We start from the raw sequence: 23,540 nt of genomic DNA, 5'->3' as shown, positions 1-23,540 counted from the left end.
CCTTGAGTAACAGAGAATTGTGATCTCAAAGGATCCCTGAGAGGCAAATAAAGAATCCCCTAGGATTACCCCAGTTTTCTGTCTGTATAGTATTTTCAAGGATGGACAGGGAAGGCACATTCAGGCAAAGCCTGGATGTCTTTCTAAATTAAAGAGCTTGTGTTAAGAAAAGCAAAGGGAGCTTGAGTCCACAAGATAATCTCAGAGTGTGATGGCTGTACAGAGAACAGGCCTTGAGATCCACAAAAGAACTTCTTGTGTTTCATTGTGTGCACTTGAGCAAGCTCCTAAAAAGGTTCAAAGAGACAAGATCCAGAGATTGCTTTCATTTTCCTTTTGAATGTGTCATGAGATGCCCGTGAACACTGAGATGTCTTTCTCTCTCTGGTGTGAACAGCAGCTGTAGTCTGTAGGCAGCCACTCCCATACTAACTACTGCTCTGATTACACCTGACAAAATTAAATAAAGAGTTAAACTTTGTACGTGTTGCATATGCTTCCTAAGACAAACCCAGATTATCACTCCTTTCAAGTAGGAGAATGTTCACTTCCCAACATGGTCAATACGTAATGTTTAGCACTAATCAGAAAGCTGCCAAGCATGCAAACAAGCAGGAAACGGGAATCAACCAAAAGAAAAAATGATCAACAAAAACAGATCCATCATTAACATGTGTAATAGGATTACTGCACAGGGGCTTTAAATAGTTATTGTAACTATATTCTGCACATTCAAGAACCTAGATGAAAGCCTGAGCATCTTAAACAGAGACTCGGAAGATGGAAATGATTGGCATTATGCTTCTGGAGATGAAAAACACCATGTCTGAGGTGAAAATGCCAAATGGAACTTTTAATGTTAATTTTAATGATAAAAATTCTCACACCATCCTTACAATATTTTACAGTAGTCTCTTATGCTGTTTGATGCCAGCAGCCTAATACATATTTGCTTACATTTAGAACTTTTAGAATATATATGAATATATATATATATATATATATATATATATATATATATATATCACTGATCCTACTGACCTCCTGATTTGTCCTGGCTCACAGAGTAGCTTCTAATGCCTTCCAAAGGGCTAGCATTCCTTCACACGTAATTGACACTCCTCAATGATGTCACCGCCAACAGTTTTCAACATGGCATCTTCTGATTCAGCTGCAAGAAAGTTCACACCCTGAGACTACCATTTTTTTCAGCTAGGCTGACTATTTTACTATGAAAACTCTGTCTGGATAGAGAATAAACACCTGCTCTTTGTGTAGAATATAATTCACCTAGAAGTCAGCACTTTTGCAGATTCCTACCATTCCCATGGTGAGAGGAGAGGGAAGGCAGTGGGGAAGTAGATTGTCGGGTGTGAGTAGGGGAGCAGGGAGGAGAGAAAGAAGGCCCTCTCTGAGGATCTTGGTGTCAAGGCGCTTTTAGGCGAAGATCTTCTCCAGTGATCTTTGGTGAAGCATTCCTCTAAGAAGATCCTAGTTTGTTCACAGTTCTGTATGGGGTATGGGTTTGAATGCATAGACTTTATTTGGAGTGGTTATATAGTTTTGAGGGTGAGAATATCCATGGTGGGAAAAAAATCATTGGCTGAAAGTTAAGATACTGAGATGCCTCATTAGCATGGAGAGGTGATCTACATGCTGGGTATGTGACTGACTGCCTGTGATCACCCAATTAGAGGTCACTGGGTTATGTGTTCTGAGGCAGGCACGGAAACAGGAAAGGAGTTAGCCCTACTCCTGCCAGTCTTGGAATGAGATTCTAATCCCAATTTTTGAGATTTCCAGGGTTTTGACATGCTCAACCTCACCCAGTTCATGCCAATTCCTCTGTTGGCACGATCCACGTGCCCTACATATGTAGAACAGAGACAGCAGCAGAGTGAGGCACAGGCTGGCATCTAGGGTCATCAGGCTGGTTCTAGACATATTTAGACAGGGTAGCCTGGTTGTCTGAGAGTCACAGGGGTCAGTCCTCTGTCCCACCATATCCCCGTGTGCCTTCAGCAGCCTCCAGTGTCAGGGTCATGGATTTTTGTTGAATGCGGAAATGAATGAGGGCTGTCTAGCAACCAGAGGTATTTTTGCTTTGAGTACTCAACATCATGCAGAAACATTGGATTGGTGTCTGTAACATCCTGCCAGGGTTTCAAGGCTGTTTTCTTGGTTGTGAAATTAGGTGTTTGGCATAGTCAGTTGGCAGCTGTGAGACCAGATCTGGTCTGTAAAAGAGTTCTGCTCAGTTCCACGGTGGTTTTTTGTTGGTTTTTTTTTGTTTTTTTTTTTTTTTTGTTGTTTTTTTTGTTTTTTTTGTTTTTTTGCTCCAGTGAAAATATTTCCAAATAAGACATTTCACATAAAAATTGAAATTCCCAGCTTATCTTTAAACCAACCCCCCACTCCCAATTGCCACAGCTGGCTGCAAAATAAATTCCCTGTTTTCCTCCAAGACAAAGGTAAGCCTTCACTTCCCATCTGCTCAACCCCCACCACCTCCACCATACTTGTTGCACTCAGCCCTGAAATATGTGAATACAGGAACCCTGGAGCCCACATTTCAAGGGATCACTCCAGAAATAAAAGGGCATGAATCCCTGATTTAAGTTGTTTCAAGGGAAATGAAAGACTGCAGAGAATTGTTCAAATACACCAAAGGCTTAAAATACAAGTTTTACTTGGGTAACATGACAATTAGATCACCTCTGAGAATTATCATGCCCTTTGTCTCTGTAAACAAATACAATATTATGAAATATACACATATTCTCTGAATAAGAAAGTAATAAGTTTTACTCACAAACCTCTCAATTTTGCAGAAAACTCTATGGCTTTTAAAGCCACATGGAAAGAAAGCTATGTTCCCTCCAAGCCTTGATCAACAGTGCCCTAGTTGCACATGTAAACAGAACACCTTTGGTTCGGGTACAACATGAAGCTAGACTATTTACCTAGAGTGGGGTGAAAGTTGAATGCTGCCCTGGGTACAGCTGAGGCTACTAGAATAGGCTGGCTTCTAACACATAGTTTTTGTAAACTGGGACCTCTTTATATCCCAGAGTCATTAGTAATTGTGCCATTCTTACAAAAGTCTGATGAACTGCAGAAATCTGCCTGCTCTTTAGTGGGTTAAAAAAAAAAAAGATTCGGGACTATTTGTCTTTCCACTATTTTATATAGTAATAAAGTAATAAAATCATGTCAAAGAACAACAGTTGTAAATGTTAAGCCAGGTAACCCAAGAAAGAATCACATGAATATATGAAGAACTATAAGCAACTAAAGTTTTGGACTCAGAACACTGTATTCTTAAGGCCTTTAAAAATATTTTTCTTATGACATATTCTGATCATACTTTCTCCTCCTCCATCTCCTCCCAGCTCCTCCCCACCTCCGTACTGACCAAACTCCTTTATCTCTAAACAGTCAAACAGTCAAACATCTCTCTCTCTCTCTCTCCTCTCTCTTTGTTTCTCAATAAAACCCAACAAAACAACAAACAAAAATAAGAAAACAAAGAACCATAAAAATACGAAATCAAAAAGCAAAATATGCAGAGATCAATAAAACAATACAAACAAACAAACAAAAAAGTACAAACAAAGCAATACGAGACAAAAAACCTACAAAATCATCATTGAGCTTGTATTGGCCGACTGCTCCTGGGAATGGGAGTCCACACTGAAGTATGGTTAATGTACCCAGTGAGACTCCCTCAATAGGCAAGAATAGGTTTTTTCTTCAGAAGTAGGTACAAACTATAGGTAGCTTCTTGGTTAGTGGTATAAGGTCCAGTCCACCTCCCTATCTCAGCACTGGGACAGGGTCAGACTTGAACCTGTGCAGACCTTTAAAGGGCATTTTGTCATTTAATTAGTCCAGGTATAATGTGCCAACCAAAAGTGTATATGCTGTCTAGAGAGATGGCTTTGTTCTCTCAATTTAACTTGCAGTCACCTGCACTTCAAATGTTCACTGTTACTTTATTTTTATAATTGAGTCTTTAACTTGGCTTTATTGAGTTAGTAATATTATATAATTATGTAAGATTAGATTAAAAATATTCTAGCATCATTTTAATTTCTTGGCTTAAATCTTTAAAAAAAAATGGATAGCATTTGTTGAGTAGGTAATATTACAACCATTTCCTCCTTCATTTGATTTAACTTTCATGTTACGAGGATACAGTTGATTTTAACTTCATTTAAAACATGAGGCTACTGGAACCCAGAGAGGATGAGTCAGTTGCCCAATTACATGGTTACTCAGAGATGTAGTGAGAAGTTTAACCCCACCGAAAGCTTTTAGGTGCGTTTGTTTCTAGTCAATAGATTCTAACCATCAACCAAATCAATCAAATCAACATTTCTACATGTTGGACATAGAGCTTAGTCTATACATTGGTTTTCCATTCCAGCCAGGTACTGACCTTGTTTTTAATTTGATCTAGTCTATTTACCTTCATTTCTGTTATATCCATGACCCCTGACCCCCAAGTCTTGGCCAGTGTGCTCACTCATTCTGCTGTTTCATTCCTGCTAATCCTACAGTCAACACATTCTTCCACCTCTTGAATTATGATGCTCTTTCAGTCAGCAACAGTCACTATTACTTTTTTATTCCTAATTCCCGGTGCATCTATCTGATTGCCTGTTTTTTTTCTATCCTTTAGGGACCCTAATTTTGTTTTACCCCAATTGTCCAAGAAAGGCTGTTTTGATATTTTCCCAAATAAAACGACTTCACAAATGATGGTGTTTTTCTCCCACATCCTGGCATTGCATATCCTGATCTCAAATTCCTCACATGTTACCTATTCACCTTCAGCATACAGAAGAGACATCTGTGCTAGGCACTTCTTGGTGTTTCCATATAGAGAGAACAGGGTTTTTAATAGGGTAGGGTAGGAGTAAAACTTCCTCTGATGTAACCGTTCTTTCAAACTTGCTGTTTTTCTTCTTAAAATAGTCCATATGAACCCTGAAGGAAATATTTGAGGGCAATGAACAATTAAAATGAGTCCACAGAGTCTTGTTTACAGAAGTCTATTGATAACTGGTATTCAGAGAATTTTTTTCTCCCTCAGAAATATTCCTTAGCTGTGAGAACTCTATGTCCTGATGGGTTAGAAAAGCAACTCGTACAGGATGCAAGTGATAGGAAATCAAGCTAAGTGGCAATACTCTTGCTGTGCAGTCCCCATATAATGTCATTTGTCTGTATAATAGCCCCCCTAGCTGTGTCCTCCTCTCTCCTGGACCTCTCTAGTTGCTTTATTCTTTTGAGTGCTTCCATGCTTTTCTATTTAATGTGCTGTCCCACAGAGAAGAATTTAGAATGAAAGCAAAGCTGAATTTATATGCAAATATTTGCCAATTCAGTTTAGACCCTAAAGGCTGCACAGTGTACCCAGTGGCCCTCAAGTCCCCCTAGTGTCTATGGATGTGATGCCACCAGAGGGCAGACTTTGATTTCCAGAGCAGGTGGCTTGTGGCCTCTAGTGGAGATCTGGTGGCCACTTGGACAGGCCTCAGTTGTCATTGACTTCTTGACTATCTTTTCCAGTGTACTTGTGCAAAATCCTTGAGGCCTAGAAAATACTTGGAAAGATTATGTCCTAGAATGATCTCATGATTAGATGTTCAGGTAAGTCTCAGTTCAGAGCCAACTTGCACCCAACACCAGCTTAGTCTTTTCAAGGATTACTCAACATAATTGTGTCTTTTTGTAAAATCTATGAGTATCTAAAGGCAGAATATAATTAACTTATTGCTTTAAAGGTAAAAGATTTCAATTATTAAATTTAAAGAAAAGAAGTAATGAAAAGAAAAGGAAAGGAAACCAAAGGAAAGGACAGGAGGGGAGGGAAAGAGAAGGGAGGGGAGGGGAGGGAAGAAAAGAAGTAGACTAGTACTCTCGACGGTTGTAGCATAGTTGACTTCTGGCCCAGGTAGTTGTGTACTGAGGCTCATCCCTTGCATTGTAAATTAATTAGCACTCTCAGTGGTCTCAATGCACTAGACCCTAGTAGCCGTCCTCCCACTGTTTTAAAAAAGGAAAATGTCCATGTAGTGTATCCTTAAAGGACACAGTGGCCCTGATTAACAAGCACTGGGACTGTGGCATAAACATACGACTTTATCAAAAACTGTAATCAGCACTCCAGAGCTGGACGTACTGGTTAGAGAATCAACAGCATACGGATGCTCTCTAAGCCTGTTTTCTTATCTGAAAAAAGTAAAAACGTTTGTTTGAGCTTGCTCTCAGCTGACTCTGGTAGAGATTTAAACAGGTAACACAGTACTCAGAATACAGTAAATAGTCATCAATCATAATCAATAAATGTCAGTCTCATTAGCCACAATCTAAGTCCTTTCTATGAATCACATACCATTCCAGAAGTGCAGACTCAAGCAAGTCACTGTATATTAAACAAGCTTAATTGGACACTACGCGAATGTAGTTTTGCACTACTTATGCAGCTGACAAGACTGACTTGCCATGTCCCCCATTAACACTGTATTCATCTCACAGCAGCTAAGTCTTCCTTCATTTAAGTTCAAAGGACTGGGAGGTCAAAGGATGCTGCCTTAGCATCCAGTGAGTACTCAGTGTTCCAGAAGTAAACTTAAATGTTTGACAGGCTCTCCGTGCAGACTAAGTTCTGTGTCCACGCTACTCGAAGAGGCGGCTTGGACATGGCAATCCACTTTCACTCTCTTAATTTGATTTCTAAGTTTCACCCAGTGTATAGGAGATAAGCATCAAAATTAATTGGGAGGGAGAAACATAAACAAACAATCCCAGATAGCTGGGACGCTCAGCTGGAACTGATCCCTGAGAAGAAACTAAATCATACAGACAAGCCAAAAAAGACTTTGTTTGTAAAAATTAGGAAGTGGGGCTGGTGAAGTTGTTTGTTTGGGGAATGACATTTGCCATCAAGCCTGGTGACCTGAATTGTGTCCTTGGGGTCCACATGGTGGGAGGAGAGAAGAGATTTCCTGTAAGATGTTCTCTGGCTTCACATGTATTCTGTGGCAGGCACATCTCTGAAAAAATAAATTAAAAAAATTTAAAAACTAGAAAATTTTAGCTATTTCTATCAAATCAGCTTATTGGTTTCTTCCGACTCATGAAGAATCTGAAATTGTGCTATTCTGTTTCTTCTGTTGAGCTCCCCCATAAGCGTAGTTGTTTTGGGGTTGGAAGCTGGAATTCATAGCATGGGGCTGGGCTATCTGGAAAAGCAAGGGAATCTCTCACAACTTCATGGAGACAGGGCAAGCCCATAAGCTTGTGGCTACTGTGGAATTTTGGCAGCATAGACGCTGAGAGAGACTGAGTTGAACAGCTTTGGTGGTGGGTAATTTAAGCAGAAATCACTAGTTGGATGCAGGGCTGAGAAAGGGAGAAACCACAGTGGGAGAGTAAATGGAGAAGGTGACGGCTGTGGTGTGGCATTGAACACCTTGGTGCACTGTGTGTCACCTGCCATTTCCCTGGCACAGCACTTCTAGACAGACAGGCTTTTTTTCCTTCTCAAATCAAGCAAGAAGAGTTTTATTCACATTTAGAAGAGGAAGGAACCATCAGGAGGCAAAATGGTGCGTTGACGCATGTCCTGATCTTGGAAAGAGTTCCCTTTTGATTCCTGTTCAGACTGTACATGAATCCTGGGAGTGCATTTTAATTTCAAGTTGACGTGTGACATCTGGTTACTCATTAATTCCAAATGAAGCTGTCACAGGAAGCCAAAGTCACCGCCAGCAACAGCTCCTTTTAGTTTTTGAGTGGCAGAGTGCTTTACCTTTTGTCCCAGCTCCCGTGCCTCTTGTCAAAGGCTATTTATTAGAAAGTGCAAGGATCCCAGTGCTGAAAGGCAGTGGAGCTGCAAATGATGGCAGGTAGAATGAGCTACACATTATGGTTTTAACTACAGTCACTGGTCTAGTATTTGCATCTTAAAATTATGCACAATTCATGGAGAATTATCAAGGCTGGCAACATTGCCTGATCCACGCATATTTTTAACAGTCTCTCAGTTTCTTGCTCCCAACTCAACCCCTTGTTCTTGCTTTAGTTTATTTTGTTTCTAGTACCGTGCACCCCAATCTCTCTGGTTGCAATTTACTTGTAGTGAAAGTGATTAGTTATTTACACCATAGCATAAATTTAAGAACACCAAGAAAAGCCATGAGACAGACAGGCATGCCTAACTGTTTGCCTTCACAGTACTATGTAACGACGTTCTTTCTTCAGAACCGTATGCTTGAATTCTTACAATAATCTCATGCTTTAAGTTAGTTTACAGCTTTGTACTTGACTACATTCATAGCTATCTTCACACAGCCCACAAGCCACAGGTTGGACAGGCCTGCTAGAGCCTCATAGCCTCCCATGTTCTGTTGCCAGTGGCATTGGATGTCAGAATAACACGTTTGCCACCTTAGCTTCATCCGTCACAAATGGTATTGTCTCGTCAGTTTCCAAATTGGAAAAAAAAAAAAAAAGGCGTCACACATTAGTCGAAAATCCCAACCCCTGAACCTATGAGAAGTAAATCATATCTGTAATGCAAGCTCTGAGGAGGGAGGCTGAGACAGTCTGGGCTATGTAATGATTTTGAGGCTAGCCTAGGCTACAGACCAAGAGCCTCTCTCATCTGGATCTCTGTGTTCTTAAGGTGGACCTACCTGTTCTAGTAGGTAGCTAGTTCCAGTGGTTCCACAGAAGACAATAACCCAGTCTACACAAATTAGATACATTTCAGATACCTGTGGATGGAGGAAGCATTTTTTAGGAGATAGCTAGTGCCACGCTAGGTGGTTCACCCAGTTCTGAATATGGGAAAGACAGGCAGAATTTCATATGCAACTCCTCATCTGGCTTCAGCAGTTTCTCAGGCTTCCACCATCGACAGCGTGGCTGCTCACCGGCCTTGGTTCTGGTTTTTGGTAATGATTATCATCATGAAGTTCCATTGGCCATCTCGGATGCCTAAAACTGGATCTATGGTTTTTGGTTCTCCTCTCGGGCTCCTCCCATGTCCTTGCGTAACACTGACCCAGTGAAACAGGGTGCTGTCCTGAGGAGTCTGGGAGTGGAGAAGGATGCGTGCACATTCACGATTCCTTTCAAGTCAACCTCCATGCTCCTTACCCGGCCCCGCCCATTTGGAACTCTCAAATGGCTCATCATGTTTAAAATGATAAGACTATTTTCTGTGAACGCCAGCATAGTAATGGGAGATTTTTAGTCTTGATCACATACCTTCCATCCCGATTTTTCTTTACTCTTGGAAATAAAGACATAATAACATAAACAGTCAAGTTTGGGATAAAGGGCAAAGAGGAGGAGCGTAGAGACATTTATCAAAACTGAATTGTGCAGTTAGAGAGATGGTGCAGTGGTCAACGTGCTGTCCGAGCATAAGGACTTGAATTTGGATACCCAGATCTTATGTAATACTGAGCAGGGCAGAACATGCCCGATACTTCAGCTTAGGAGGGAGGAGACAGGCAGAACTAGGAGAGGGTGATATCCAGTCAACAAGGTTAAAATGGTGAATTCTGGGTTCACCCAGAGACCCTGTCTCATAAAGTAACATCCCAGGGTCGCCCTGTAGTCCCTCCCACACACCCATGTGGCAAGCCCACCAGCAGACACATACACTACACACATATATATGCACAAGTAAGTTGCTGGAACCATGGTTATTAAGTAGGGATTCCTAATAGTAGGCTCTGACCTTGCATAATTTCTGAGAAACAGAGGTATGGATGGGGGTGACATTTAACTATAGTCATCTGAGTTGGAGACCAGTATCTGAGTGTCTTCTCATAATCTTCATTTGGAGTTGATGTTATTTTAAGTAAAGCAAAGGCTAATTACTAATGACAGCACATTTGGCTGCCATCACCACAGTTGCTTATAACTGATATGCAGGGCTGAAAACACTGTTCGTCTTGTGGTCGTTTGCGTGCGGTCAGACCACAGCCTGATATGGGAAAGGGATTACAAGCTGTTGTTACCACTTATACATGACAGTCATTACTTAGCAGAGATTGGATCTTAAATACTTAATTTATAGACACCAATATTTGAAGGAAAAAAATGTTTCTAACTAGGGGAAATATTCACACAAGAAGTCCAAGTGAAAGGGCAACAAAATTATCTTCAAAGAGGAAGTTAGATGGAATCTTTTTAAACACAGTCTTTTACTTGTTTCTTAACCTTCTATTGTATGGATGGTGCATTTCCTTCATTTCCTCAAGCACTCTGAATGCTTGTGAAAAATTCCCACTGAGTTGCGCCACGCTTTATGGGTTCTCCTCTAGGCATGTTATCTGTTCCATGTGTGTGTGCTCTGTCTTGGAATTTGCCTTCATTTTGGCTTTGTAATCCGTTCAGTTCAGCCCTGTGAAGGGAACCTTCTTTTGGAGGCTTCAGTATCTGGCTATGGAACTTCTGCTTAGGCGTAGAACAATCACCTAATGTGAGAGCATTTTCAAACCCAGTTCAAGGGTTCCCTTTCAACTTGTACTGTTTTCTGTAGACATACTGGATCAGGGCCAGCCACTCTGACTTTGACTGGTCTCAATCATTGTACACATGCTCTGTACGGTATTCTTCTAATTAGTTGTGTCAAGGCTGTGTTGAGCCTCTTAGAAATGTATCAGTATTGTTTCCAAGGATGCTCCCTTGACTGCTCTGAACAACCTTTCACATAGTTAATGTCAGTCAGTGTGAACCTCTGGCGCTGAAGGAGAGGCTGACCTCAACTTGCAAAGAAGTTGGATTTGAAAAATCTGCTTGGAAATTGATCCTTTAGAATGCAAACTCATTCCCCGTTCATTTCGATGGGAATGCTGTTGATGGTTTCAGGCGAGTCAGTACAATTTTAGACACTCCAAACATAGGATTAATGGAACCAACTGATTTGTGTGATGTCAAAGTAGGGTCAAGAGAGCAAAGAGGGAGGAGAGGACCATTTCCTCCCTGCCCTGGCAGCTAGGGCTCCCTGGAGATTTTCATGCATTTAATAAATCCCTTCCTGCTGTTTTTTAGCATCTTTTTTTTTTCTTTAAGACACTCTCATGTACCTCAGGCTGGTCTCCAGTGATGTAGCAGAGGTAGGCCTTGAACTCTTTATCTTCCTGCCTCCGTCTCCTGAGAGCTAGGATTATACTGCAACACTGTGCAAGCACAAGAGCAAAGAGCTAAACTGATTAATCCTTGTTAAGACATGAATGACTGCTAGCCAAAACAATTTTTATGCAGTAATTAACTTTTGTAAAGAATTATCCAAGAAATTATACTGCTACCCAGGCATAAGTTCAAAAACCATAATAAGATTAGTGGAAAAGTCAATAAAACCTAAGGAAGTCCTTCTGAGAAAAAAAAAAAAAAAAAAGCAAGCATCAGACCTCCCCCAAAGCTGAGCCCTACATTGTACATATTAATTCTTCTTTTTATGTCTGCTGTCCCCGCAGGTCATTTCTAGAGGCCTTCTGACTGCTTTGTTTTCTTGTCCACAAGTCTGGTTTGACCCTGGGTGTTTTGTGTGAGAGAGGAGCAGAGTGAACTGATTCCAGGAGCTTGAATAGAAATCAGTGTTTGTGCCTAGACTTAGCCTCCTGCCCTTAAGGTGTCCACATGTTAGGTAGCTAGGAAGGCATTGCCAGACTTAGAGTCACAGAGGAGGGTGGACGCCTCCTTCACAACCCCCTTTAGGTCCTATCTTACATGTCTCTGTAACACACTAGTTTTAATGAAGGGAACAGTATCACAACAGACCCTCCTTAGAATCTGACATGCCATTCAGGAAGTGGACAGCACAGCTGCCTGTCCTGAAGATTTAAAATGATGTATGAACAGGAAGAAGGTAGCAGGCTCAGGGAAGCCCTTTTTGGTGAAATCTATTCTCTCAGAGTAAGCAAGCATATTTCACAGATTTAGTTTTTAAAGGTTTTTTTTTTTTTTTTAATTGGGGGGGGCATGATTTTTTTAAGGTGTTCAAAAAACCCTGCAAGGACATCACCATTTCTTTCTTAAGAGTTAATTTTAAAAAGGGGGCCTATCTAATTATCTGGACAGGAAGACATCCCTCAAAAATCTGTTCTAGGACTTCACTCCCTGGGGACTCTGGCCATCCGCTGGTTGTTCCAGCTGTGTCCTTCCTGTGGGCCCTCCCAGTACCCCTTTCTAGCTCATTCCCATTCCTTTGTGCCAGCCATCAATACCTGGTGGCACTGTCTACCTGGAAACCCACTGGCCATGCCAGCCTGGGAATCAGGAAGGTGATTCACACTTTCTTGTCCCCAGCTGCAATTTCCTAAGTCTCACTCCCAACCCTGTAGCAAACCGCTTGCTGAGGTCCCCCGCCCCATCCTCTCAGCACCTCCTTCTAGCCCATTCTGACACCTCTGTGTCAACCATCAATAGCTAGAAACCCTGTCTACCTGGAAACTCAGCAGCCATACTGGTCTAGAAATCAGTAAGGTGATCCCCACTCTCCTTCTTGTCCTCCACCACAAATTCCCCAGTCTCCTGCCCAGCCCTGCAGCAAACTGCTTGCAGGGACCAGTCCTCCCACTCTGCCAGTGTTCCTGGAGACTCCACCAAACCTTGCAGCGGACCCAACTTTTCTCATTCCTATGGACACTCTCAGTTTCCTCTCCTAGCTCATCCCCATTCCCCATTCCTTTGTGTCATCCTGGGATACCTAGAAATATAGCCTACATGGGACTCCCAGTGCCCACACCTGGCAAGGACTCAAGAAGCAATTCTTACGAGGCAAGTCATAGCTATTGCACTTCCCTATGATCCAGAGAGACCAACAGAAACCACAGAACCAAATCATCCCTACTCTAGATGGCCTGGATACCAGCCCCCCCTCCCCCCCAAAAAAAAGCAGTATCACTAACACCCAAGACAACATGTCTCCAGCAGAAGCTAGCAACCCTACCACAGCTGGCCCTGAGGAATGCATTATAGCTGAATCACAAAACAAGAACTTCAAAATAGCCATTATGAATGTTCAAGGACCTTAAAGAGGATGTGAATACATCCATTAATGAAATCTATGAACACACAAACAGTGGGATGAAAAGAAGAAAACAGCTCAAGACATGAAAGTAGAAATAAAATTGCTAAATAAAAACCCAAAGTGAGGTAAAACTGGAAATGAAAAATTGAGAAAGTCATGCAAAACTCTTATAGGTAAGCCTCAGCAACGGTGTGCATGAAGACACGGAAGAGAACAGCAACGGTGTGCATGAAGACACGGAAGAGAACAGCAACGGTGTGCATGAAGACATGGAAGATAGCATCTCGGGCACTGAAGGCACAGTAGAAGGAATGGATGCCTTGGTCAAAGAAAATTAGAACTCTGAAAAAATCCAGGCACAAACCAGGAAAGCTGAGACACAATGGACAGAGCAAATCTAAGAGTAATAGGAATGGAGAAAAAAAGAAGAAATCCAGGTCAAAACTGAAAAAAAAAATCCTAGAAAAAAAATTTCCTAACTTAAAACAGGAAATCTCAGTGAAGGTACAAGAAGCACTGTTTATGTCTAAGAGAACTGCAGAGACAAAAAAGAAGAGACCGAAGGAAAGGCTTTTCAATGACAAGCCCAACTTAGGATCTCATGGTGGGGAAGGGCACCAAGGCCTGACACTATTACTGATGCTATGATGTGCTTATAGACTAGCGTAGCTGTCCTCTGAGAGGCCCTACCCCTACCAGCTAATTGAGACAGATGCAGATACTTACACTCAACCACTGTACTGAAGTCACAGACCTGTACGGTTGAATTAGGGAAAGGATTGAAGAAGCTGAAGGGAAGGGTGACCCCATAGGAAGACCAGCAGTCTCAACTAACCTGGACACCAGGGAGCTCCCAGAGACTGAGCCACCAATCAGGCAACATATACGAGCTGGTCCAAGGGCCCCTGGCACATATGTAGCAGAGGACTGCCTGGTCTGATCTCAGTGTGAGAAGAGGCACCTAATCCTGGAAAGACTTGAGGCCCCAGAAAATAGAGAGGACTGGGTGGGGGGGGGAAGAGGAATGGGATGAAGAATTGTGAGAGGGGAGACCAGGGATGCGGGGCAATGGCTGGGATGGAAACAAATATATGAATAAATAAATGAAGGAAGGAAGGAAGGAAAGAGGAAGAAAAAAAGAAAGAAACACACACACTCACACACACACACACACACACACAGAGAGAGAGAGAGAGAGAGAGAGAGAGAGAGAGAGAGAGAGAGAGAGAGAGAGAGCAAGCATAGAGAGTACCAAATAGACTGGACCAGAAAAGAAAAATCTGTCTTTTCCAGAATCTCAAAGAAACACAATACATCTGAAGACACTCTAAGATGAATGGAGAAATTATCCTCACAATGAGATATGTATCTCAGAAACCCCTCCATTGTGAGTTCAGATTTTCCTTGCTAAACCTGCCCTAAACTCTGAGGTCTTGCACTGAACACGAAGTCTTTTCATTTTCCTCTTTCTGGCTCTCTCTTTCAGACACTAGTGACAATCCTAAGATGCTTGTGCTGCCATTTCTCTGATTCCCTTTACCCCAGGCAGCTCTCTGCAGGTTTCCCTGCTGATCCCTCCTGCCTGTTTGACTCTAACCCCCCAAACATGGCTTTCTATCTTCATCTTTCTGGCTTCTGTCTCCCAGAAGCTTCCAAGGTCCCTAGCTTGTGTGTGCATGGTTGTTTTTCTCCCATACTCTAATAAGATTGCCCTCTAGGTTCCTTCTGAGTTTGTTTTTAAATTCGAGAGTAAGACCCTGCAGAGGGGACTCTGTGTTCCCTGATAGCACCCTCTCTCATTGAAGAGACGTTTATCATCTGCTCCCCCCCCCCCCCCCGGACTATCGCAGGGCTTACAGTAGTAAACAAGATGATTCAGAACAGGCCTCTCCTCAAGCAGCTGGCAGACCAGTGGGGAAAACAAATATGTCAAGATGATTAAAGTGTCAAGAGCTATAGCCAACGTTCCAAAGCTATGTAGAGAGATTGGGAAAGCTTCTCAGAGAATGGAACAGGCAGAGCGGACAGTGTCTGTGCATGGATTCTAATGACTCTGCAAGAGACAGAAGGAAAGGGTTCGGGGTGTATAGGCTGCGTGAGAGGGACAAGGAAATGAAATAGGAATGTTGGGGCATCTTTTTAGGACAAAGGAGTCTTTCTTGGAACCTAGTGGCCTGGAAATTTGATGGCCACCAAAAGCTGCCCTGAGCCAGTGGCTTCTGGGTTCTTGTTCTGAGAACTGAAAGAACCGAAGTTCCCAGATGACATGAGAAGAGTTTATTATAGGTTCACAGGTCAGGGTGTGTTGGAAAAGAATCGTCCTATATTCCTACTGCTGGATAAAGGGACATAGGAACAAAGAGAAAGTAGCTTGGCAAGGCAATTTACTCTTGAAAAAGGTTTCAACAATCCAAACCAAGTGAGCGAGCACACAGAGGTAGGGAAGTTTGAGTAGTGTTTATTCTATCGCAGGGTGGTGACTGTGTGTCACCCCCTTGGTAGGAGCCTGACCTAATAAACTGACACAATTGGATAATTCATAATTGGAGCAAAGGGGAAGGGTGTGATAGAGTCAAGTCTCAGGAATGCCTGGCATCCAGGACTTGGACAAACAGACAAGTATATACGAGTTTCTCAAGCTGAGAGAGGTTAACAGAGAATATTAGCCCTCAGTGGGTTAGCCATCTTTAATAGAAAAGTAAAGCAACAAAACCACACATTTCTCACAATGGTTACTGGATTTAGGGGGTCACAGCTTGTGCACAACAAGCGAATTAAAGGAGCCAAACTAAAGGTGAAGCAGAAAAGAGGGATTCATTCAATGTGGTCACAGAGACAAAGAGATCCAGTGACCCTTCTGGAGTTCATCTTCAGGGTCTTGACCGGAAGGTAGAATTAAATAGAAAACAAGAGATACATATATGGCAGTATGTGGTCCCATGCCCACCGATATCTCAGCCCAGAGTCTCTCTTGTGAGGGAAGTCTTTCTCCAGGACACAAGCTTCCTCTCACAGTAGGGAATTCCTGGGAAAAATTGTAATTTCTTTAACTTCATTTTTTTTTTTCAGTTGTCAGGTAGCCAAAGAGAGAAGCATACTGATGTTCATCCCCACCAGATAGGACAGTTACAGGAGCTGAAAAAGAAGCCAGCCATGCTTTTTGGGTGAGCGCAGAGGTCAGCAGAAGTGACAGACAAGAAGTAAAAGTAGGAGGAGGGGACTGCAGAGAAAGAGTGCAGAAGCCCAGGGCACTAGGAAAAATCTACTTGAGCTCTGGCTGGCACCCAGAAGAAAGGCAGTAGAGGAGGAAGAGGCAAAAAGATAGACAGACCCAGCAGAACTCCAGACTCTCCTGGACTGCCCCAGATGGCAGGAATTCTGGGAAAAAAAAATAAAACAACTTAGGTCTTCTTATTCAAGAGATAACTGTTCCTCCTGTCTCTTTAAGCATCTAGCAGATTTGCATTTCTAGGGGTGACTGACCAGCCCACTGCATTAGCTTTTTGTTTTGGGATTGCTTGGAATGTTAGGGCTCCACCAAGGCCAGAGAAACAGCTTTCCCTAATTAGCCCCACTGAGCCCTAATCAGGGCTACTGTAACAATCATGGAACTGGAAACTAAGGACTCAGATAGGGACAGTAACTTCACCTACAGAGGGAAGGCTAAGAAAAGGTCACTTAAAAATCTGCATTTGATTTTTTTTCCTGGAGAAATGTAAAGATTATCTACTCATGCTAATTGGGCATGGAGTGTGGATGATGGGCTTACTGACAGGCGCAGGGGTCATGGCTTGACACAGTTGCATCATGGCACCATTGACTGCCACTTCTATACTCAAGGACCTACTCCAGCCACTTGTCCTGTGACAGGTAGAAGAAAGTAGAGTATCTGATTGGGGTTCTAGGATTTTTTTCTTTTTTCTATCGTGGAGGATTAGAGGATGCAAGGATAAAGTCTTGTTATCACTGCATTGTTCTGCTTCATTCTTTACCTTGGTTACTGGGGCAAAGGTTTTCTCTGCACCAAGACTTATGAGATGACTATTCAATGCCTAGAGGAAAAAGCTACAGAACAATAGGAATCTTCTCTGTCTGTCTGTCTGTCTCTTTCTCCCCTCCCTCCCCCATTTCCCAAACCAAAATAATCTGATGGACTCATAGAAGTCTTTATATAAATTTCAGAATCTTATAAATTTTCAGAATTGTATAATTGAACAGCTTGAATGACTATGTAAAACCTAGGAGGGCATACTTGCAGGAATCTTTAGGGAATTCCTTCCCAAGCACCTGGTTATTCCTAAAACCCCAAAAGAGACACTTCTAGCTCCAGCATTCTGTAAAGACGAGTCTTATTGTTAAACCTTGCCTACTTCTTCATCTGTCATCCTTGATGGCATAAACAGTTAACCTCGTAGTTAAGCCCTGGATGATCTAGTGGAAACTGACATCCAGACTATTGGAAGTTAAAGAATACACAGTTTGAGGCGCATACAGTGAAGAGCCAAGGACAGAACACTAGGGCCAGTAACCTCCAAGGATTTTTTTTTTTATCTCCAAGGATATTGGTGTGTGGATACCACTTCTGCATGGGCTCCTGTATGTGTCCCTGAACAAGGAATTGCACAGAGACATATGGATAGTATCAGAGTCAGTGAGAGATGCTATTGGGTGGTTGTATTTCCAAAGGAACAAGTGATGGGGGCAAGGGAAGAGTTTGGAAGACCAGTGGCCATTCTGTGATGAGAATGGGGGCTTTTGTGTCAGATGGCTCATGGACATAGCTTGTGTTTTCCTTCCCATGTTCCCAGTTCCAGGTAGCTCTAAATACAACTCCATGTATCGTAGGTCTCTCTGGCTTTGTCTCCACTGGGTTGTGCATCTCACGATTTTACAGAGCCACAGGTCACCTTCGGACTCTAGCATGCTTTTGGAGAGCAGCTCCAGCAGATGTAGGAGCTGAGGTGCTGAGCATGCTCCGTCTTCCTTTTTGCTAATAGATCACCTTGCATGAATGCCAATCTTGTGGTTTTGGAGCAAAGCCTCCCAGATCTCGTCCTCCACCTGCTCCTCCCTCACCTGTTGGTCACACTGAGTATCCCCCCTGCCCCATCTTACATCTACAGAAATAACAACCAGAGGACAGCTATTTTGACTGTTAGTAAGGGAAGATACTAGTAATTTTTATGCCCGAGTAAAGATTATGAAGTGAAATAAGTCATTTAATGACTAGGGTACAGATGTGTCATGTCTGTGAAGTTAAAGATTAATTAATTAGATCATATTGGAAACAACTTTTAAGTTACTATGAGAAATTAATTTCATTTTTTGACTTAGTAGCAGTATTTTCTGAAATTTAGTTTTTACTTCCACTGGTTCTCTTGTTTGCTTTTTATTTTATTTTATTTTATTTTATTTTATTTTATTTTATTTTATTTTTACCTGCAGACACAATCAAATAGGACCACACTTCCATTTTTTTCCCACTGCAAATGGGGAGCGCATACATGGTATTTTTTGTGGGATCTTACTCTCATATATAAGAGAGATTAAAAAGGGACTCTGAAGGAAATGAGGACAGTTTTTATTATAGTTTGAGAAAAAAAGAACTGGCAGACAAGCTAGAAGCTTGGCAGAGATCATGGAAGCTTCTGGGAGGAAGAACTAGCTAAGAAGAGAGAAAGTCGTGGTTTTAAAAGTTAGAGTCAAAGAAGCAGGCAGGTTCAGCCATAAAAGATCTAGAGACAGTCCCATACTCTGGGGGACTTCAGAGAGAAAGGATGTCCAGAGTGTCAGGGCAAGCAGGCTTGGAATGCTGGACATCGGAAAAGGGAAAGAGAAGATAAAATGCTTTAACTTGGAACTCAGAAAGCAACAGGCTTACAAGTGAGGGTCCTAAATCACTGCATCTAAGACGCGCTTCTGGGGTGTATAAGTACGTATTTCAAGGAGATAGTAATTTCTCCCGTCTTCTTAAAATGCCTTAAGATATGTATGTGTATGTACATATATATACACACACACATATACACACACACACACATACACACACATATATGCACACACACATACATACACATACTGTGTGTATGTGTGTGTGTGTGTGTGATAAGTTTCAGGGACAGATAGTTTTTTTGAAAGATGGTTTCCTATTCAGGTGACCAACTGGCCCATTTGAATTCTCTGTCTCTGTCTCTGTCTCAGTCTCTCTCTGTGTGTGTGTGTGTCTGTGTGTGTGTCTGTCTCTGTGTCTGTGTCTGTGTGTTGCACGTGTGTGTGCACACCAGTGGAGCATACATATGTGTGAAGGGGGTGTGCCAGCAGAGTACATATGTAGATGTCAGAGGACAATCTGGAGGCACCAGGCCTCAAGCATCCTCCACTTTTTGAGACAGGATCTCTCACTGTCTTAGAATTTTGCTACACTGACCACACTAGCTGGCCTGCCAGCTTCCAGTCATTCCCTCCCATCTTGCTATCACTGGGATTAAAGGCATGGTTCTGAGGGTCCACATTCACATCTTGTGTTTGCAAGGCAAGAACTTTCCCAACGGAGCTATAATGCAGACCCTGTTTAGACTAACTCTCACAGTAGGAGATAACAGTAGGGTTTTGTGGTTTCACGGTCTTTTGGACAGTTTAGAAAGTCATGTCTTTTCTTAGAGTGTGTGACTCAGTTCCTGGTCTTTTGACTGAAGAAACCATGTATTATAAAGAATGTAAGAAAAAAAAAAAAACCTATGAAATAGCCCTGCTTTTTCTGGCAGCAATAGAGTTCCCTTCATGGAGCTTAAACAGAACCTGGGTCCCTACCCTCCTCCTTTTCCTATGCTGTTAAAAACTTCAAGAGATGCAGCTGTGTTGTCCTGCCTGCCATTGTCCCCTTTTTGACAGACATACCTCTTTAACAGGCACTTCAAATTCTAAGAAAAGCCACTTGTGATGCAGCTTCCTTCCTTAAAATTAGCATATTACAAGGAGGTGGGACCTATGTCAGCTGCTGGAGTTGTTGCTTTGACAAAAGACCTGAGAAGAGCAGGTTAAGGAAAGAAGGACTTCCGGGTTGAGAGTACAGGCAGCTCTGAGGAGGGAGGCACGGCCTGGGGGCAGGACAGACAGCAGCTGTTACACTGCGTCCACATCAGGAGGATGCCGACATTCAGCAAGCTTCATCTTTTATGCAGCCCAGGACACCAGTTCATGGAACAGAGCCCACAACAGTACAACAATCTCCTCACCTCAACGAACTTAGTCTAGACCATCCTTCAGACATACACAGAGGCTGGTCACTTACTTTGGTGTGTCTACGTCCTGTCAGGTTGGCAATCCATACTCAGAATCCCAGGGTTGATTATGATTATAAAGGAGGGGGTCCATCATTTTATGATCTTCAAACTTGCTGATGTCTGACTGGCCACTTAACACTGACTAGGTAGGCATGCACTCTAGAAAAGTGGGCCATCGTAGATTTTATCAGTTCATGAGGTTTCTTCAGAACATATGAGCTAATGTTTTTCCCAAAGAATGAAGTAGAACCACTAGATTTGTGGTTGTGAATGAAATTTGCTTATTTACAACTGCAACTTAAAAACTTTTAACATTTTATGTTCTTTGGATTTTTGTTTTTTCCAGGTATTTCCAATAGTGTCTGAGACCAACTCAACCCAGACAAGCAAAATGGCACTCAACTCTTCTACTGAAGACGGTATCAAAAGAATTCAAGATGACTGCCCCAAGGCTGGCAGGCACAGTTACATATTTGTCATGATCCCTACTCTCTACAGCATCATCTTTGTGGTGGGAATATTTGGAAACAGCTTGGTGGTGATCGTCATCTACTTTTACATGAAGCTGAAGACAGTGGCCAGTGTCTTTCTTCTAAATCTCGCCTTGGCTGACTTATGCTTTTTGCTGACTTTGCCACTGTGGGCTGTCTATACCGCCATGGAATACCGCTGGCCCTTCGGCAGTCACCTATGTAAGATCGCTTCGGCCAGCGTCAGTTTCAACCTCTACGCCAGTGTGTTCCTGCTCACGTGTCTCAGCATCGATCGCTACCTGGCCATTGTCCACCCGATGAAGTCTCGCCTTCGCCGCACAATGCTTGTGGCCAAAGTCACCTGCATCATCATCTGGCTGATGGCTGGCTTGGCCAGTTTGCCAGCCGTCATCCATCGAAATGTGTATTTCATCAAGAACACCAATAACACAGTTTGCGCTTTTCATTATGAGTCTCGGAATTCAACGCTCCCCATAGGGCTGGGCCTTACCAAGAATATTCTGGGCTTCCTGTTCCCTTTCCTTATTATTCTTACCAGCTATACTCTTATTTGGAAAGCCCTAAAGAAAGCTTATGAAATTCAGAAGAACAAGCCAAGAAATGATGACATCTTCAGGATAATTATGGCGATTGTGCTCTTCTTCTTCTTTTCCTGGGTTCCCCACCAAATATTCACTTTCCTGGATGTGCTGATTCAGCTAGGTGTCATCCATGACTGCAAAATTGCCGACATCGTGGACACTGCCATGCCCATAACCATCTGCATAGCGTATTTTAACAATTGCCTGAACCCTCTGTTTTACGGCTTTCTGGGAAAAAAATTTAAAAAGTATTTTCTTCAGCTCCTGAAATATATTCCCCCAAAGGCCAAGTCCCACTCAAGCCTGTCTACTAAAATGAGCACACTTTCCTACCGCCCTTCAGATAACATGAGCTCATCCGCCAAAAAGCCGGCTTCTTGTTTTGAGGTGGAGTGACAGGTTCAAAGCATGCTGGCAATGTAATGCCCTGACAGAAGCCAGGGCAGCATCTGACTAAATGGCTCACGACCAAAGGACCGTTTACCCCTGCCTCAGGATCTAAACAGAAAATGCGTTCAACAGACTGTAGATATTGTCTAAAGCTCTGAAAGGAAGCTTTGAAGACGTGACCAAGCAAAGCCGTCTTGCATTAACAGATGTTGGCTACCCAAAGAAAGACTCAGGAGCTGGATGGAGTTGTGGGTTTGGAAAACAGTTTGCTGGCAGAAATGCAATCTCATCAGTCTCCTTTTGCTATGCTCCTTTTGATTTCACACATAGGTATGTAGAACGTGCTAAATATTTAGACAAGAAACAAGAGATGGAAGTCAAGGTTGCTTTGTCTGCTCAGTTCCCAGAGGAACCTTTTTTGTCCCTTTAGTCATTAGCAATGGAGACCCACTTGTCCCTGTTACTACACATACTGTGCAAAGATTTACTAATCTGTAGTCGTCAAGTTTCAGAACCCCTTTGTAAAAATTCAGCCAGTGTCTCAGAAACGTGTCCTGTCCCCAAACAATGCTAGCCAGTGGTGTTTATATAGCAGTGTTACCAAAGTCACACATCAAAGTCACACTGCTTGTAACAACTGTGACGTACTAGGTACATCAGCTTTATTTTGCATCTGAGAAATGTATACAGTCAATGGTGAATAGACTATATATCATACAATCTTCCTTGCTCTCTAAAAGTATATATTCTCCACATACATGTACTTCTGTATCTCTAAACTGTCATCTGATGAAGTTTTGGCAATGTATGCTTATCCTCTAAATAAAGTAATTTTATTGTAATATATCTAATCTTCATTATTTAAAATAGAAGCCTACTTATTTTTACAATGACATGGATAAAAGTAAAAATACAATGTTACAAAAATGTATTTTTACTTCAAGTTTCATCTGGTTGATGGTTTGATATGGTTAAATATAGGGTTTATATACTACTGTTGAAAAGATCAAGAAGGAACCAGTTTGTACTCCACAATGTGAGGACGATACACCATTTTGAATTTTCGCAGTTATCCATATAACACCAAAAACATTTTCATTGCCCATAACATCAAATTAATACATTTTTTACTCATAAGTTTTAAAATAATTGGATGCATCTAGTTATATACATGGTCATTGCAGAAAATTTAGAAGCTATAGAAAACACAAAACAATACTCATATTTAGTTCTTCAGTTAAAAAAAAAACATTCATTTCAGTATGTTAGGCCATAAATAAGAAACAGAGAGTGACTTGAAATGTCTGAAGTCTTCAGAAACCTCCAAGTCCACCCCAGTGACAGAGATAGTTGCTTCACCAAGCGTGTTATACCTGCTAATTGCCCCCAGATCTGCCCAGCCACCAACAGGGAACCAAGTTTCCATACTCACTGTACAAACATTCATATGTACATTTTGTGTTGGAGTCACAATGTATATACAATTCTTCATGTAAGTTTGTCCCTCAGTGTCATTGCATAGTAGTTAGTATACCATTAAATGTATTTTCTCAAACATTTCAATACTGTTACAAAATACAAACACACCTGATATAATTGGTGAATCACCAAATTGGAACATTTACCATTTTTCTAAAAATACTTTTGGCACTAGAAGTCATACTGTGCTAATCATTCAAGTACATAAATCTGATAAACTCCTCACACTCCGAGAAGTAGTAGAACTGAG

At 42.0% G+C, this 23,540-nt stretch overlaps 1 protein-coding gene across 2 annotated transcripts in view; it reads left to right on the top strand.

Annotated features, from left to right (window-relative positions):
- Window positions 1-22,655, top strand: part of LOC117713323 (type-1 angiotensin II receptor A) — a 44,745-nt gene extending 22,090 nt beyond the window's left edge. For both annotated transcript variants that reach the window (XM_034509544.2, XM_034509545.2), the window contains exon 3: window positions 20,693-22,655. In XM_034509544.2, coding sequence (XP_034365435.1) covers window positions 20,738-21,817 — 1,080 coding nt within the window. In that variant the 5' untranslated portion in view covers window positions 20,693-20,737 and the 3' untranslated portion in view covers window positions 21,818-22,655. The remainder of the gene's footprint in view (window positions 1-20,692) is intronic.
- The last annotated feature ends 885 nt before the right edge of the window (window positions 22,656-23,540 follow it).

Source organism: Arvicanthis niloticus, chromosome 8, assembly GCF_011762505.2.
Source record: "Arvicanthis niloticus isolate mArvNil1 chromosome 8, mArvNil1.pat.X, whole genome shotgun sequence".
Classification (NCBI taxonomy): Eukaryota; Metazoa; Chordata; class Mammalia; order Rodentia; family Muridae; genus Arvicanthis; species Arvicanthis niloticus.
The sequence above is the reverse complement of the archived record's forward strand: the minus strand, read 5'-3'. Positions and strand labels throughout refer to the sequence as shown.